The sequence below is a fragment of the Capsicum annuum genome, chromosome 9 (genome assembly GCF_002878395.1).
Source record: "Capsicum annuum cultivar UCD-10X-F1 chromosome 9, UCD10Xv1.1, whole genome shotgun sequence".
NCBI lineage: Eukaryota > Viridiplantae > Streptophyta > Magnoliopsida > Solanales > Solanaceae > Capsicum > Capsicum annuum.
Window position 1 is genome coordinate 5,539,901 of NC_061119.1, and position 20,330 is coordinate 5,560,230.

The 20,330-nt window shown below is 32.8% G+C and overlaps 1 protein-coding gene across 1 annotated transcript in view; it reads right to left on the reverse strand.

Annotated features, from left to right (window-relative positions):
- Positions 1–3,320: 3,320 nt before the first annotated feature.
- Positions 3,321–20,330, reverse strand: part of LOC107853752 — a 55,061-nt gene continuing 38,051 nt past the window's right edge. The window contains exon 2 of the mRNA XM_016698739.1: positions 3,321–3,472. Coding sequence (XP_016554225.1) covers positions 3,321–3,472 — 152 coding nt within the window. The remainder of the gene's footprint in view (positions 3,473–20,330) is intronic.

Sequence of the window (20,330 nt, forward strand, 5' to 3'; positions counted from 1 at the left end):
AGGCTAAGAGGACCATCCAAACCTTAGAAGATATGTTGAGAGCATGTGCTCTTTACTTTAAGGGGAGTTGAGATAAGAATTTACCGTTGATAGAGTTTTCTTACAATAACAGTTTTCACTCTAGCATTGGCATGGCTCCATTTGAGGAATTATATGGGAGGAAATGTAGGTCACCCATAGGTTTGTTTGAATTGGGTGAAGCGGCCGTGAGTGGTCCTGATTCGGTGTTTGAAGCTATGGAAAAACTCAAAGTGATTAGAGAAAGATTAAAAACCGCACGGAGTGGTCAGAAGTCGTATGCTGATGTGAGGAGAAGAGACCTTGAATTTGAAGTTGGTGACTTGGTGTATTTGAAGATTTCACCCATGAAGGAAGTAAAGAGATTTGGAAAGAATGGGAAACTTATTCCTCATTATGTTGATGGGAAACTTAGTCCCCGTTATGTTGGCCCCTACAGAGTTCTTAGCCGTGTTGGTAAGGTAGCATATGAGGTTGAGTTGCCTTCATAGTTATCTTCAGTTCACTTTGTCTTCCATGTATCCATGCTTAGGAAACACGTTGGTGATTGTGTTATTGTAGATCCTTCAGAAAACCTTGATATGCAAGATAGTCTTTCTTTTGAGGAAGTTCCTGTTGAGATTTTAGATCACCAAGTCCGAAGACTAAAGAACAAAGAAGTTCCCTTGGTAAAGGTGTTGTGGCGAAACCAATCCATTGAGGGTGGAACATGGGAAGGTGAGTTAGATATGCGATCCAAGTACCCGCACCTATTTTCCATAAGCTCCGATCAAGCCGAAGGTAGCATTCTACTTTAAATCATTCCTTTTCTATGCAGAATTGCAATAGTTCAGCAGTTATTTTATACTATTCAGCTGTGATTTCATGAGTGATGCACCCCTTGTTGTGTCCCAAATATAGAATGAAATAGAGGGAAGATTAGCAAGTTTCTTCAGCTGCGTACCCTTCATTTTCTTTTTACTCTTAGCATACTCAGTGTCATTCGAGGACGAATGTCCCCAATAGGGAGATATTATAATGCCCCGCACTTTCCTGAGCTAGAAAACGAACCGTTGTTCATATATGTGAAAATGCAAATTTTGTAAGTCATATTTGGGAACCTAAATTACCAAGAGTACCCTAGTTATAAGAGAGAATATGATGTGTTAAGTGTGGTTATATGAGTCACTTAAGGTAGTACAAGCTAAGAGTTTCGAAATCTATCAAGTTTTAGTGTTTGAATTCACAAGGGTCATCTTTGAATGAGCATAAATTGATAAATATGTGGTATTTCTACATATTTCTACCCACAAAATTATAGCTAATCGAATTTGCTTTCTAACCATATCAATTTCACCAAAATCTGACACCCGAGCTAGGAGTTATGACTTTGCGAAATAGAGTGCGTAACCTAACCAATCACACATGGCCACTGGAAAGCATATGCAATAGCAAATGCGGTGCCTATGTAAATATAGGCGATATCATATGTGGCGCCTATGTAAATATAGGCGATATCATATGCGGCGTCTATGTAAATATAGGCGATATGATATGCGGCGCCTATGTAAATATAGGCGATATCATATACGGCGCATATTTTATGGTTTCAGGTGACTTAAACACTCCGTTTTTGGGTTATTTTGAGGGCAATTAAGTCTTTTGGCACTCTTTACACAACCCTAAACTTAACCTTACGAATTTAATAGATTCTAAACACATCATAACCCTATTATCAGTCTAAGTTCTTCATCCAAGAGCACTAAAGGAGAAAAACAACTAGGGTTACACAATCAACATTGAGGATCCAATCTTTCAATGAATTCGTTACCATAAAGGTGTGAGGGTTATGAAGAAGAACACCCTTTCGTTCTTGTGCCCAAAGTTTGCATTATTTTACAAAGATACATGATTTTTACATGTTTTATCATGAGTCTGAAGTGATAAATCTTATTCTATGTTGTTGTTCAAGATACTATGATTATTTTGAATATTTAGAAAATAAACTCCATGAGTTTGAGATTATTGTTATGATTAAAGGCTGAAATTTTTCAGATTTCCATATAAATTATGCATGCCTGTGATATAATGCATAAATGTTGAAATGTTTTGATTAAGTATCGCTATAAGGGTCATTAACCCAAATTGAGATTGTTGTTTTGAGAATTTATGTGCTACATGCACCCATGTTTAGACGATTTTTGATGAAGTATAGAAAGATTTGACCTTTTGGTCACAACAGAGTTAAAATCCACTTTATGAAACTAGTTACGGATTTTATCAATTATTTAACTTAAGAAATATGAGATTACCCTTAAGGTGGATTTTTGTTGAGATTTTTTAGCATAGTATTGGGAGTAGTATTTAGCACTGAGTTGGGTATGTTACTATGGTTTCATACCCTAAAACTACGTGCCGCCGTAGGTTGAGACATTGACGTCCATTATATGTGGAAAATTTAGATAGTGATCACTGAGATGAGATTGTTCTACACCGATGGCAAGGGTAGGACAGCCCTAACCTTACGGGGGCAAGTCATGGGATATCATGGGTGCTCACATGGTGTACATGTTGGTTAGAAGAACCTCCCAAATTGTCGTTCCTCATTCTTAGATTGATTTTACTGATTTAAAAGAGATTTGAAATGCAGATTTATAATGTATTCAATATTCCAGATTTTACTAAGATTTCTTGATGAGAGGATTAGAAAAGAATCTTGATATTTGGATTAATTGTAATGGCTCATGATATCCAGATTGGCATGTTTTACCATTCATTGTGTATGATTTTAGATTTTAGATTTCTTTAAAGCTTTATGAGTCATTTACAAATGTCCTGCATGATTTGAAAAGAAAACTTATGACATGGTCCTTAAATATATATATATATACATATTCCATAGTACTGACCCACATGTTCGCACGTAAGCTACATTTTCCCTATAACGTAGGTTCAGGTGCTCATTCCCAGGTTTGACCGTGATTATCCGAGCACGTTGACCTATATCCTCTGCAGTGGTGAGTCCTCATGGTCCGAGGACTAGTTATTCAGATTTCCTCATTTACTTTGAGTCATTCAGTTTATTTCCTGGGTTTGTCAGACTAGATGGATAGATTGGTCAGATTTATCAGAGATGTCGTATTTTTTTACTTTCCCTATTTCATTCGTACTGCAATATGATATTATGGAGTATGTTTAGACTTTTTGATTATGATGACTTTGATTATAAGTGTTGAATGGTAGAAAAATGGCTAAAAGGGTTAGCTTGGGGCTACTTGTAGCCTTAAGCACCGTGTGACACCTTGGGGCCCATTTTTTGGGTGTTACAGCATACCATAGTCGTCATACAGAATAAATAACCGATTCAAAGCGTAAAGCAATGTATCAACAATCACAATCTCATAAATGCCAAGTTTAACACGCATACCATCATTAGAGCATAAAGCAAGAGAACTACCAAGACATTGCATCCAACCTGGAAGTACACCGAAAAGAACTTAAAGTAAAGAACTCATCACGACGTCCCATACCACCGGAGAGTGCACCAATAGATCAATTCAGAAATGATCAAGAATATGTAAATACACAACCAACTCACATTTACTACTATTTTGATGTTTTCATTAACGGCCATTTTCCAAGTCCCATAATCATCATCAATTATCGCAATTGGACACAACAGAACCAATATAATCATAACAATAGTTATCAAGTTTTTTTAGACCTTTAACTCTTTAACATACTCAATGTAGTCTATATCAACTAACCATCATTTACTATTAAGCTACTAGTATGTTAGCCGTAATAAATCCTCCAATCAATAGTCTAACTAATTTTTTATAGGCCTTCTTCATGAAATACAAACTAATTACCATTTGTTAAATAGCCAACTTTCACATCTAGACAAGATGCACAACAAAACCATAATCACCATTTAACCTGAAGTTCAATCTTAGTTACCATAGGTGCACTAGCCATCATATAGAAAGAGGTTACATATTATGAAACACATTTATCTATCTATTACTCAACACCTCTTATTTGTTAACACCATAAATCTCTATGTCACCACTTAAGCAACCCACGATATCACCTACTAGGCGTCAATATCACAAATCATCAGCAATGCTATGTCTACTATTATCATTAGCCATTTAACAAACATAGCTACTAATTTCCAATTTAACTAAATCAGGTTCACCAAATAGTATTCTAGGCATCCTAGCCATCAAGTAATATAACCACTTTATATAAACAAGTAATTATCACATAACTCATTTCACGAGGCGAAATTGGATAACCTAACCATTTATTCAACACAAATATATTTACTAGGCGATTCCTTAATTCTACACATGATTAAACTTGCCAATTAGTCTTGACTCATTAGTCGGCAATTTCTACTTCTATCCACTATTTAGTATTAACAAGAGCCACGCCACTTAACTAGTGATTAATGATAGAGAATATAGACACTTTCCAAGGAAAATATCATATTCTACATGCACATAAGGACTTAATCATACAATGGCACAACCACACATATACCTATATTTTTTCACATGCTTGCCATACATAACATCACCATAACATCAATATATCCTCCGGGTTTATCGAGCATCACCATAACATTAATACCTCTTCCGAATTTACTGAGCATCATCATATCATCATCATATTGTCAAAAATTATCGGGAATCATCATAATATCAATACCTTTTTCAAATTACCGAGCATCATCACATTATCAACTTATCCTCCAGATTCGCCGGGCGCAATCATAACATAAATTTATTCTACAGATTCACCGGGAATCATCATAACACAAATACTACTTTCTGATTTACCAGGCATCATCATACCACAACATATCCTCCGGATTCATCAAGCTTCATCATAACATCAATATATCCTCCGAATTCACCGGGCATCGTCATAACTTCTATATATTCACCATGAAATTAATACACACACTTAGTAAAATTAATTACAACTATAAGCCCACAATAAATAGATTCGAAAAGAAGTAAGAAGGACATGTCATCACACCTTGCCATTTGTTATCAATGCAATATGTTTGGAGCTGCATGAGCATATATATACATATGACAAGAACACTTCGTGTATTACCAGTCTTAACATGATTATTAGTATGGTCAATAACTAGCTATGATTAAACTTTCTCTAATCTCCCTTTATATGCATGATTCATAATACAATGATTAAGGGATTCCTTTGCACAAACATTAGGTTATTCATTAGGATTGAACATAATATGTGTAATAGCATAATACAAGGTCCACATAACAACAAGCCAATAATTCAAGTGATAGCATAGTCATAGGCTCAATTTACAAGACTTTCAATTACTAATCAACAATTTCAAGAAGATGACAATCAACATACACATTATTTTCAATGCCGAAATCGTGAATAACCAACCCCCCGGGTCTAACCATCGCAATCCCAAAAGTATATTCTAGTAGTTTAACAAATATCTAGGTCACTAACAATTTACATAATCCAAGCTTAATGTAGTCACATTCTACTTCTAATACCCCAAATAGTCATTCAAATTGAACTTGTACTCGGGACTAGACTAGTTCATCTACATCATGTCTTAGAGGTTTAACAATCCATACTAGTTCTCTCATTCTTCCTTAAGTATTACTCTTAGTTTATTCAAGGCATCTAAGGCAAATTTAACAACTAAACCTATCTAAGGTCAAATTAATCTTAGGGTGAGTGAACAAGGTCACTTCCATCTAATTACAACAACTTGAACATTCTCATACTATTCATGAGATAACAAGTCAAACTAGCCATGGTTCTAAGTTATACATCAATCACCACACTATACAAGTTCAATGAACTAAGTAGTTCAACTCATCTAAAATATACCATTTATCATACCAATGCCTAAAACCCATTCCAATCTGAAAAAGATATCAAAATCATACTATAATAAAGCTTAATCTAACAAACGTAAGCCTAACCTACCTTGAATCAAAATATAGCTTACGAACAAAGAATCATTGCTTTCTCATTCCTCGAAGCTTCTCCGAGGTTCAACTCTATCAAAAACATAATTTATGCATTATTGTAATAATAACAACACCCATATTGCATCATTGTGCTTCGAATCAAAAATGACACCAAAAGCCCTCAAGTGGATCCCACATATGAAAATTGAGTTTCAGAGACCAACTCAACGTTCAAATACCATTACAAAGTTGAATCCCTCAAGAAATTTATGCAAAAAAACCACATTTGGAGCTAAAATCAAGCCTTGAGCCATTTGGAATTTTCGTCAAAAATTCAAGATATTAATGTAAGAAATGGAAGGATTCTTACATCAAATCTGTTGTTAATCGCAAATATACCTGTTAATCGAGCTTCTAATTCACCACCAAGACTCAATTTGAAGTAAACGTATCATTATTTGACTACTAGGATTTAAAGAGAGGTGAAAATGACTAAAATTTATACAAGGGGCCTTTATATACACGGTTAAAATGGGCCCACAAGGTAAAAACTTATTTTTGACCTCCCAGACTCATTCAGATTCCCGTTTGTCGAAAACAATTTATTTAACCCTACTTATTTTAATGTTTTGGATGCATTAGTGAAGTTGGATTTTTCATTCCAGGTCATTTAGGTCACTTGTGGGTCCCATATGCATATCTTTTGATTTTTGACTTTTCGACTAATGGGTCAAAATGAGTTTGGGTGTTGTGGGATCCAAGACAAGTGTCTACCTAGCCTAAAATAGATATTTTAAAAAGTTTAGTGCAGTTGGAATATGCATCCAAAATTATTTTACAAAAATTTTTGTTCGATGGCCATTTAGGATCGGCGAAGAGTTCTAAATAGGAAATTTGCTCTCAAAACCAATTGAACTACCCGATAACCGAACTATTAGTTTCATCAAGTCATAAATGACTTGGGGCAACTATGAAAAATCTCTAATGATTAAAATATGAGGGGATACAGAAAATGACTTGAAAGGTCATTACATTAGTTTTGTTATCCAAAAGAGTCATGTATTATAAGTCATAAAAGAGAACACTCAAGTATACAATTGACTTAATGAAATGAAGAATCAAATATGCCACTCATTAAAGTGTTGGGGTCTAGTAAGAAATGAAGTGTTTAGATGAAGCCACATGGAAAAATTTCGTTGTACTAGAACTACATTAGTTGTTAGTGCCACAAATGAACGAAATGTAATAAGCCCAACTATAAACAGATAACATATCTGAGCCATCTCTGAAAATTGATGGCACATTTGATTTTTTTTCTAGATTATTTAATAATGTTTTTCTAGTTGATCTTTCATATTCTATATAATCCAATAATTTATCCTAAATAATGCTGCATATAGGTAAATTATGTGAATATATCTAAGATTTCGCATGTGGTTGTACTATAAGTTGATGTATATGTGCAATTGCATAAACAAAATTGTTACAATATAATCTGATAATTTATCATTGAATTTGTATATGTTAAACAAACCCTAATGATAATTTTGTGAATGATTTTCTTCGCTTACTTTTAAAGAGAACTATATAGTGATTATGATTGGCACGACTTTAACAGCAATGACAATGCTTTCCAAAGGAAAGAAAAAAATTAACGTGATGATAATCAATGTCCATTCATTGAACCTGTTTCCTTTTCAACTCTTAGCTCAAGTTGTGAACTTGGATATAATTTCACTCTGTAAGTATTTGTGCCACTCTTCCACTTATGTGTCTACTATGGGTATAGTTAGTTATTTTAATTTAAAAACTACAATAAAAGTTAGTTATAAAATTCACCATCAATCTTTCGTTAAATAACTTATAGCTAGATAAATTTTTTGTTGGTGAAATTACAATAAAGTTTACAACTGAAAATTACAAGTGTAGAAAAATAATGTTTTCTTCTTCGGCTGAGGTGCGGATATCTCACTATCTTTAAGGAGATTCAAGCCCACTGCAGCAAATGTTTCACCTGTCCGGCAGTAACCTTCTTGACTTGTCCCCCTCATGATACAACAGCTTTCTCACAATAACTCAACAACTCTGGACAAGAGTTGAGTTCAAAGCTCCACAAAAAGAACACCTCCCTTCAAGTACTAGCAAACTCTCTTTTTAACTAACTTCTTTGTGAACTTTCTATTATCTTATATGTGTAATACAAAACCATCCAAAACCACCTGTATTTACAGGAAAGGAAGTCTTTCGGTCAATGAATAGGAAGAATGAATAAGGTAGTAAAGAGGGAAGATCAATGGCTTAGAGGTTTCATGAGTTACAAGGGTTACACCACATAAAGAATAGAATAATGGAGGAATTAAGGTGGAAGTTACATGAAACTTATATCCACTTTCTACCCACTAAATGTTGTGATTAAAGACACAAATAAACTCAAATGGATGGTGGTTAAAAGTTGAGGTTAAAAGCTTCAAAGAAACAGTCAGCAACGTGTGCATTAAACCAAATTATGGCATTAAAATAAAGGCGTCTCTCATGCAAAGTAAGAACAACCATAATGCTCAATAATGCCGAAAGCTTTCAAGAATTATGCATTATAATAATATTAAATAATAATATTAAAATGCAACTTCAATCCCCTACTCATTTCAATATTTATGAGAGTTCACTAGTTGAAGGAAGACTACCATGCGTAATGAAGGTGTGTTATGCATTGAAACTTCACTTAATAAAACAATAATTTTTACTCTAGAGTCATAGTGGTCTCAGACTTGAACTATAACTGCTTAAGGGAAATAAAAAAGTTACTGCTTACATATAATAGTCAAGGTGTTGACATAAGCTTTATAGCCAGCACATTACGACCTTGTGCTATCCCGGTTTCATGAGTGTTTTTGAGAACAAGCCTAATTCTCATAGGAAGCGGCCTACCTCCACACTCACATAGGTGAAATCTGTCTAAAGTGCTCCTGTAATTTACCACCCCACTCATATGAGCTACAGATTTTTATTAAGAGTTTATTTTAAACTCAACCTCACAATCATTACAAGTAAATGCACTCAAGCTATAGGGAGGGATAAAAAAGTAGTGCATTTTTAACAAGAAGTCATCATGTGATTCGTTTTTTCCATTGAACCTGGTTATAGGATCTCTAGTCCCCAAGTTGGGTTTCCTCACATATGACTCAAGAATCAATAGGCTTCAATCACATCCTGTTCTATGTGCTCCAGACCTTTTCTCTTGCTAAGACCTTAGTCAACGGATTTGCAAGATTATCACAAGATTGGACATAATCAATATTAATAGTACCATTTGTCAAATATGATCTCACATTATTTTGTTTACTCCGTATAGGTCTGGATTTACCGTTGTAATAATAGTTTTAAATTCTACCAATTGCAGTGGTACTATAACAATGAATTAATATAGGAAAAATTGGTTTTTCAACATAAGGTATTTGAAATAACAAATCTCTCAACCAATTTGCTTCCTTACTAGCTTAAGCTAATGAAATTAGTTCAGCCTCCATGGTAGAGTTAGCAATAATTGTTTGATTTTTAGAATTCCAACAAATAGGACCACTACCCAAAGTAAAAATATAGCCAGTAGTGAATAAGGAATCACCTAATAAAGTGTTCCAATCTGCATCACAAAAGCCTTCAAGTACAATAGGATATTTTTTATAGAACAAACGACAATTTTTCGTTCCAATTAAATATCTCATTAATCTAGTTATAGCATGACAATGTTCATTATCTGGCTTGCTAGTAAACTTGCTAAGTACTCCTACTGCATATGCAATATCAAGTCGAGTACAATCAGTCACATATCTCAAATTTCCAACTATGCTTACATATTCCTTTTGATTTATTACATCATTTTCACTTTCAACGGGAAAAAAGTGAACACTAGAATCAAATGGAGTTACAACATTCTTGCATTCAAGGAAATTATATTTTTTTACCATTTTCTCGACATAATGTGACTGGTCAAGGAAAATTCTATCATATGTTCTTGTAATTTTTATACCTAAAATAAAATTTACCTCACCAAGATCTTTCATATCAAAATGGCTTCTAAGAATATTTTTAGTTTCATTAATAATATTCATGTTTGAGCCAAAGATCAATAAATCATCAACATATAGGCAAATAATAACATGCGAATTATACCAAGACTTATTATATATGCACCTATCACACTCATTTATTTTAAACCCATTATCAATCATACAGGAATCAAACTTTTCATGCCATTGCTTTGATGCCTGTTTTAAGCCATATAGGTATTTATTAAGTTTACATGCTTTGCTTTATTGGCCAAATTCAACAAACACTCGGGTTGTTAAATGTAAATCTCCTCATTTAGGTCTTCATTAAAAAAGCAGATTTTAATTTATTTGATGAATTTGTTGGTTAAAAATTGCTGCAATAGCAACTAAAAATCTAACAGATGTAATTCTAGTTACCAGAGAAAAGATATCAAAAAATTCTAGCCTTCTAGTTGTTTAAAACCTTTAGCCACTAGCCTAGCTTTATATTTATTAACAGATCCATCCATTTTTAAATTTTTATGTAAGACCATTTACTTCCAGTTGTTTTACAACCCGGTGGTCAATCAACTAGATTCCATGTTTTGCTGGAAATTAGCGATTCCATTTCATCATTTACAGCCTCTTTCCAGAAAATAGCATCATGAAAAGATAAATCTTTTAAAGTGATGGGGTCATCTCCAACGTTAAAAACATCATAATCAGGACCAAAATCTTTTTCTACTCTAGCTCGATTACTTCTTCTTAACTCAAAATCATCATATTCTTTATTTTTTAATGTAGAAGTAGAAGAACTAGGCAGTGAAAAATATTTTCTTTAGTTCTTATACCCCCACTATTTTTAGAATCAAAAGAGAATTTATCTTAATGAAAAATGGCATCACCTGATTCTATTATCACACTATCTTCAAGATTAAAAAATTTATAGGCCGTACTATTTTGAAGCATAACCAAGAAAAGCACAAGTAGTAACTTTTTTACCCAACTTAGAGATTTTAGGATCCATTAACCTTACATAGGCTAAGCAACCCCAAACTCTTAGATATCGCAAATTTGTCTTATGAACTTTCCACAACTCAAAAGGAGTTAATTTTATGTTTTTATGAAGCACACGATTCAACATATAACAAGCAGTCAAAAGAGCTTCACCACAAAAACTTAATGGTGCACAAGACACAATTAACATGACATTTGTCAACATAGTAAAAGTTTTATTCTTCCTTTTCACTACACCGTTAGATGTGGGAGAATAAGGAGGTATAGTTTCATGAATTATACCCAATGATCTAACAAACTAATTGAATTCGTACGACTCATATTCATGGCTTCTATCACTTCTTATTCTTTTTATTTTTCTATTAAACAGATTTTCAACTTCATGGAGAAAAGTTTTGAAATTCCCAAATGCATCACTTTTATTTTTCATTAAGTAAACATATGTAAACCTAGAAAAATTTATTAATGAAAGTGATAAAATATTTAGTTCCTCCACGAGTTAAAATTTGACCAAGTTCACAAATATCACTATTATCTGATTCTAACAATTTTGTTTTTCTTTCAACTTGAAAATGAGGCCTTTTTGTGGTTTTCGCTTTACTACAAGTTTCACATTTTTCAAAGTTCTTGTTGATCACTGAATTAACCCTAAACTACTCATGATTCCCACATAACGATGTTTTGTATGACACAAACTATCATGCCAAAAATTAGTTGAAGAAAGCAAAAAAAAATAAGTAGATGTTTTATTTATTTCAACATTCAACTTGAACATACCATCAAATGCATACCCCTTTCCCACAAAAACATTATTCTTAATAATTACATACTGATCAGATTCAATAATCTGTTTGAAGCCTACTTCATTAAGAAAAAAACTAGACATCAAATTTTTTCTCATAGAAGAAGTATAAAGTATGTCTTTTAGGATTAATGCCCTTCTAGAAGTAAACTTCAATACAACATCTCCCCTTCCAAGTACTTGAGTGGTATGTGAATCTCCAAACATGATCGTTTTGGGATCATTAAAATTTATATATTTTTTAAACCAGTCTTTGTTATAACAGACATGATGGTTTACGCTAGAGTCATTCCAACATCCATCAACATTCTCCATCATATTTATTTCTGTTATCACCGCCACAAATGTTCTTCGGTAATGTTTGCCTGAGGTTTAGACTCAAGTTTCTGAAATTTGCAAAATCGAGCAATATACCCACTCTTGTCACAGATAAACCATAGTCCTTGTTGTGTATATATTGATTTTTTTCTTGGTTGTTTCCGCCATTATTGTCCTTGGGATGTCTACCATCATTTTTCTTGATTTTTTTCTTCTTAGGCTTCAAAGTAGTATTTTTGTTAGTTTCAAGGGTAGTGTTATTTGAAGAAGTTAAATTTAACTTTGGCGTGATGTTGTTCTCTTCTATTTTTAAAAGTGCATCTTTCCCCCTTGCTACTTCTTCCATGCGGATTCTCATTATCAAAGTTTCAAGAGAAGTTTCCTTTTGCTTGTGGCGCATAGTTTTTTGAAATTCCTTGCACGAAGGTGGATGTTTATCAATTATGTAACAAACCAATAAGGTTATCTCCAATTTTGACTTTCTCAGACCTGAGCTCGTCAACGATCATTCTGAAATTCTGAGCTTAGTCTACCACTGATTTGTTGTCTACCATTTGGAAATGGAAAAATTTGGTGGCCACATATTTTTTCACTCCCGCCTCCTTAGTGTCATATTTACTCTGCAAGGCTTTCCAAATTTTATTTGCACTATATTAATTTCTATCATAATAATAATAAAATTATCGGATAGACAATTAAGAAAGAAATACCGACACTTGTAGGAGTCACCATCATATTTTTTCACTTTCTCTTGAAGAGAAATGAGTTCTTCATCGGTCATGGAAGAGTTATCTACTTTGTTTGGATTCTTCTAAGTCAACACATAAGAAAAATTGAGAAGACTTAAGTAGAAAAAAACTTTACCCTTCCACCTTTTGAAATGAGTACCGTTGAACCAAAATGGCTTGTTCAGATCTCCCATCTTGACATCCACGGATTTTTCAATTGCTGTCATTGAATCTCCTTAAAATTATTGGTGAAATTACAATAAAGTTTATAACTTGATGAAGGAAGTAAGTTTATTTCACTATTAATTTCATTTATTGGTAATTCCATTATATGGACCGATACGAATTGTGTGAATTCATTAAGGCATACTGGTTGTAGTATTTACGTGTAATGGAATTGATTTAACAATATTATAGTTACTAAATTAAAGTTACATTCTTAAGGAATATGTGGATTGTTATCCCAAAAACATTTTTAAGCTGATAAATGTGCCTAATCTTACCGGGATGCAAGTAGCGAGTCATCTTCAAGTATATCTTTAAATAACTTAAGTGTCAAATTATATATCATTTGTGTATTTGGCTCAGGAGAAGTTATTGGCAGAAAAACATTTTCTATGAAGATTTTTTTTTCTTGTACTTGGTTACAAGAAAATATGTGTTGAAAAGATTTTTTTCATTAAATACTTCTATGAGAAGTTATTATTTCTAGAACTATCTGAATATTAATTTTATATGAAAAGCAGAATAATAATAATAACATATTTAATGAAATTTCACAAGTGGGAAAAGAATTTGCAATGAATGCGAATCAAATACATGACCTTATGATCTTTGATGCTCTCCCAACTGGGCTATTCCCGCTTTTTTATCAAAAGCAGAACAAAAGAACTACTCATCATTTTTCACTTTTTCTAGTAAATAGTTAGATATTATGATCATTTTTTAGTACTCAAAAGTCTTATCAAAACACTCACTATTTAAATAGCATTTCTTGACTTAGAATTGTTGTTTGGCTTAGTATCACCCATTATATAGTATTTATATGGGACTAATCATTTATGGAACTAATTATATTACATCTCAATTTTAGCATAATATTTGTGTGGGATAAAATTCTTATATCCGTGTAGGTTTTCTTCATATTTTTCTCGTTCAAATTTTCTTAAAAATAATAGTGCATTGGTGAAGTATATTTTGAGATCTAGTTAATGTTTTCATCTAACTTTGCAATGTCGCAAGGCTAGCTACTGTGTTTAATATGGTGGAAGTAGTTCTTCAAAAAAGTTTTTTTGAAAAATGACACACACACACTCGCACACACATGCTATACTTATTTTAAGTGGGAAGACCCTAAAATAAAAGTTGAACTATCAAAATGTCCTTAAATTTATTGAACAACTTTTTTACCCTTTAAAAAATAGATAAATTAGACAAATATCAAAATATTAGGGTCATTAATACATAAATTCTATATCATTATTTAAATAATTACGTAAAATCACACAAATTAAAAATTGCTCTTGATACATATCTAATATAGGCAATTCCACTATTGTAGCCCAGAATCACGAGAATTCATTTTTCAAAATCTCCTTCAACGAAATTTTGGTTATCTCTCTCACACAACCATGTTCTTTTTTACCATACCATAACCATTTCTCAACACCATTAATGAAGACCCAATTCATTCGAACCTCACTTCACTATTATACTCCATCTATTGACACTATAAACAAACCTTGAATTTTCATGAGAGAATTGAATTCCACTTCACACTCATTTTACATATTAGCCCAGGTAGTACTAGACTTATAATTCGCCACCAATCCACAGTGTATTCAAAAAATGACCAAATAAGAAGGATAATTGAATTTCATTGCACCAGTTTCTAGTTTAATCACAAGGATGTCACAAGGATAACTGGTAAGGTAATAACTGAATAGAGATAGAAGAGAGAATTACAAGTGAATAAATTTATGAATCAAGGCAACCTTACATACCTCCAAATGTTGAGAAACTAGTGACCAGAATCGAGGAAATTAAGGTTGATTCTTGATCCTATTCTAGTGGATTTATTTTTAATCTTGAGTTTGAGAGGAGAACTTGGGATTGTTGGATGATGAAATAATGTGTGAAACTGATGTTGAAAGATATCTGAAATTGCTGGGGAAATGAAAATAAAATACTAATACAAATACAATCTAACACCCTACATTTTTAAGTTAGAATTTGAACCATCATTCCTACGCATATAGACCCAAACCAAATGATTCGTCCTCAATATAAGTGTGATGATCACTTCTACAGTGTAGGAACATCTTTGGAGATGAATGGAGAAAATAAAAATCTCCTAATTCAAAGTGGAGTTGAGAACTTTTCTACCGATTGAGTTTTAGTGGATGTTCCAACTTGGGTCATTTTCATTATATCATTATTCATAGAATGTAATGAGTTAGGTGGCCTACATTATATTAAATGGAAGATCTTCGAGTCTTCTTTCTAAAACATCTGATTTCAACTTAATCCGATATTCCGGTAGAAAGTTATGCTCATTTCAATTGAGAGTATTTGTCTGCTGGAAAGTGCGACTAAGGTGACGAGCCGTCATCTAGGTGACAGGCCGTAAACCCATTCCACAACTCTATACAGTAAATAGCAAAAACTAGCTAGATATTGAGGACTAGGGTGACGAGCCATCAGCACAAGCCGTCAACTAAAGAATTTCTGTAATTTTATTTGGTTTCTTTAGGGGTATTTTGGTATTTTTCTCACCTCAAACCCCACCCCCATGACTTAAATCAAACTTTAAATGCTATTTTCTCATGAGATATCAGTTTATCATCTCCTCTCCACTCTCAAGAGAGAGAGAAGTTAGGGTTTCTTTCAAAACTCATACTTCCAAAGCTTAGATTCAAGATATCTCGAATTTTGTACATCAAAAAGGTTTGTAGAACTATCCTAACACTCATGGGGATACATATGATTTCTATATCAATTTCAAAGTGTACTTATGTATATATGTATGTTATGAAACTTGAGAACCAATTTAAGAGCATGGTTTATGAAAAAAAATCCTCTTTTATGATTATGGACTTTGAAATTGATTGAAAAACATGAATTATGAAACCCCCATTTTTATGATGAAACTATAAATTTACTATGGGGTTCTCACAAGGTTGGGATTTTGGATTCTATGTTTATGTTAGGGATTTTGAAGTGTCTGAACTGTGAAGCCGAATTTTAAGTCAAGAATAAGGTGTTTTGCAGTTGTTGTGGGTTCTTAAATGAATATTGAAAGACTTATGTTTCTAATGCTCTTTTATCAAATTATGGACTCATTACTCAAATCATTTTTAAGAGAGCATCTTATTCACATCAAAAGACTTTTGTTTCTCATGATATTTGTATGAATTATGAAGAGACAACCACCTAAGAGTTATGACCTGAAAGTGAATTATTTTGCCTAAACTTGTACGTCCTTTCTAAAAGAGAACTCTTTTATGATAATTGAATCACCTTCAAGGTTAATAATAATTTTTTGAATAGGAAGTGCTATGGATATTATATGATATAATATTATATGATATGATATCACTTGCAAGTCTAGGTACGACGATACCTTGTTATGAAATGCCCTTAACAGAATAAAAGATGAACTTTAATGAGCATGAACAATGATTTTACAAGGTTAAAATGGGCTTAAAAGTGTTAGATGGTCTCGAAGAAGGCACGAGTTCAGATAACTCCTTCCAAAAATCGTGTTTTGCCATGCGGGTTTATTATATTCTGAAATATAGATTGCATGCTTTCTATGTGCTTTTGGCATACTAGAGATTATGTACCTCAATTCTTGAGGAAAACATGGATTGAGAGCTTGGTCGGCGAGTTAAGGCAGATTCCATATAGCCCGTGGGATTGTAGAGGTGCAGGGTGTACCATCTAGCTCAGAACTAAAACAAAGAGTTGAGTCTATGTTTGTCAAAGTTGATTGAAATTTGTAAGTATGCCCATGTACTTTGATCTCTATAATGTTGAATTTTTTTCACAATGCTCTCGATTATTTTATATGGTATCTATGTTATTTTTAAATTGTTCTACATACCAACATATTCCAAGTATTGACTGTCCTCATGGGGGCTGCATTTTCTCATAATGTAGGTTTTGAGGAACAATCCCATGGTCCATCACATCAGTAGAACATTTGGATATGATAGATTTGGTGAGCCATCTATCAGTTTATGATCCAGCCAGGGGCCTTGTCTCGATCTTGACAGTTAGTATTCAGTAGAGGTTTTGTAGACAGTATTTTATTATTGTACTGTGATAAGAATATTGACATAATTTGTTTATCATATTTTTTTAATTTCATTATATCTTCTGCACTTTGATTTATGTATGAATTATGCTTATGATTAGAGGTCTTCATGGTTTGCTTTTTAATAAAACTGAACTGCGAACCAAACCAAACCGATTAAAAAAACCGATATTTGGTTAGATTTGGTTTGTTTTGGTTTTGAATTTTAAAAAACCAATACTAATTTGGTTTGGTTTGGTTTTATCCTAAAATAACCGACAAAATAACCAAATCAAACCGATATGTATATATATATTATAATTATTTAGGTATTATTCATAAATACAATACAAAATATTTGTTACACTTTATATTTTAATCATGATTTAACTTTGGTCATAACACATTAAGTCATTTATTCATCTAGTTTATAGTACGTTATAAGATTCTAAGTAAATTTCGCACTTTGAATGACAAATGATACTAATTGTGAAAATAATATCTTTTTGTATATTGAAATTTATAGCTGAGATTCATTTGACAAAAGACAATCATTAATTTTTACTTTTTTTTAACCTTGTTGAGTAAGAAGTTCATTTGTTCACCTTTTGGGGGATTTATCATATCATTTTGTTAAATGTAGTTTTAAAATATATTTTTAGAAGTGTTCATATGGTGTTGTTCATAGCTTTGTCGAAGTATAACACTCAGTTGACATCTTAGTTTCACGGTTGAGATACAACACTCGGTTAACATCTCATATGTTAAATTGGATTTTTTTTAATTTTCAACTTGTATCATTAGTTTAAGTTATAAATCGAAAAAATAAACCAAACCAAACTAAACCAACAAGAACCAAACAGACGGTTAATTTTTTGTTTGGTCTGGTTTAGTTTTAGAAATATAAAAAATGACTAAATTGCTTTTGTTATGGCTTGATCAATAACCGACCCAAACCGAGCCATGAACACCCCAATACGCTAATGGGTATTTTGGTCCTTCGTGTTTGGGATACCCGTTGTGGCAAGGGTCTTGGATCGAGTCATAACTAGTTTGGTATTAGAGAATGATTCAGGATCCCAAGATGTCTATGAAGCCGTGTATAGTAGAGTATTTCTTATGGGTGATTCGTGCACCACACTTATAATCAAGAGGCTATCAAACATTTAGGAAATGTTTCTCATTCTTTCATACTCTAGATCGTGCAACAATGGTTTACATATGAAGGTTATCAAAATTCATTCCTTGGTCTAATTTTATTAGTTATGTCTCATTACTGAGACGATACAATTGCAAAAGCTTAAAGTCTAGATGATGTAGTTCTTTCCGAATGAGTCATCAAAAAGGCTATGAAATAGCATAAAGACTTGAGAAGAGTCTGTTAGGGATTCAAAGTATGTTGATTCAAGTGTATACCCCTATCTATATCAATCATGCATTTTAAGCTATGGTGATAAATGCATTCAGTCCTTTATTAAAGCTTTATTGCAGATGTCTCAATTAAGGGTAATGATATGTAGCAAGATGTTGGAACGATATTTTCACCCTAGTGGTAGTATATGTTAAGGAGTTATAACCTATTAGGTATATGGCCCCAATGTTTGTGATATGAAGTCATAAGTTTTGAAGTCAGAGTGAGGGTAACTCTTGAGTGAAAAAGGTAGTTGTGTTCATCTAACCATTAAGTAATATTGGTAGTTGTATGATCTTACACTGATTGACTAAGGTTGTAGAAACATTTGCAAATTGTATGGTAGTTAGTAGAGAAAGTGATTAGTGATGATGATTTAGAATTAATTTGAAATGGGGAAATCTTAGAAAGGGGACTCAGTGATATTTAAAGAATTTTAAATCTACCAAAAGATAGGTATGGGTAAGTAGAAATTGTTGCAAGGAAGGAGAATGTTCTTGTATGACGTACTAAAAATGTGCATGTATATCGTAGTTAAAAGAAATAAGGGATTTAGGTTGATTTCACTATTCGGTGGACTAGTATATTATGGGGGATGTTTCATCACTTGTACATGATTGGTGCTAGACAATAGGTTTGAACTTTAGATGTTGATTTTAGTGATAAGAATGTTAACTCGAGGATAGTGATACGAGAATTGTCGGAGTAAGTTAGTAGTCTCGATTTGATATGTGCAATAGCCTAGTGTAATACCCTGTATTTCCCTATAATAATTTAAGTCCCAATACATGAGTATTCATATATAAAATTTTTGAAATACCCATTAATTTTTAATTTATAGCCTTCCATTTCGTAGGAAATTCAATTAGCTTTCCAACGATATAAAATTCGCCCAAATTCTATAATCGGGTAAAAAGTTAAGGCAATTTTAAGTTTTAGTCATTATACACCATTATTTTGTTCACTAGCGCATCACAGAGCTAGTCTAAATGACAATTATCAATTTCCAGTAAGGGGCCGCAATATTGGCATGTCGCACAAAGGATCTAGTTCACATTTGGTAATTTCTAGTGAGCCTCCACGATAATGGCGCATCACGGAGGTGGCCAAAATGGCATTACAAAGGCTTAAAGTGATTTCACCATGTCGTGCTAAACTTCTAGGTCCCAGTTGTCAATTTATAATGGCCCAATGCGATTGCACCGCGTCGCGCTGGAGTCACAAATCGGGATCTTTAGTTTCAAGCCCGAGTTTTAAAATTTATTTGGGGGTATTTAGGTTTTATCACAATCCTAATCAACCTAAAACACGAGATTTAACCCCTAAGTGACCTAAATAATCATCATTTATTCAATTTCTCTCAAAACTAAAGATCCCCTTCTCAAGAATAAAAACCCTAGCTTTCAAATTCAAGACAAAATCTCAAGAACCCACCATAATCCTCTAAAATTCATTAACCCATGTATGTTAGATGTTCATCCATAGGTTCCTTTTATCCATGGAGTCCAAATATCTAGTTTAAATTGCAAAATTATGATATTTTCAGGTTATCTTGATTTTAAATTATGATTAAACCATGAATTTTTATGAATATTGTTCTATACCATATTTTAGCGAAATTGATGTCTATTACTACACTTCATACATTTGAATATTGTTGTCCATTGATTTAATTAATGATTTGGGATAATGGTGTTGAAGTTGCGCTTTACTACAAGCTTTTAACTAATTCCCATGATCTAGATACA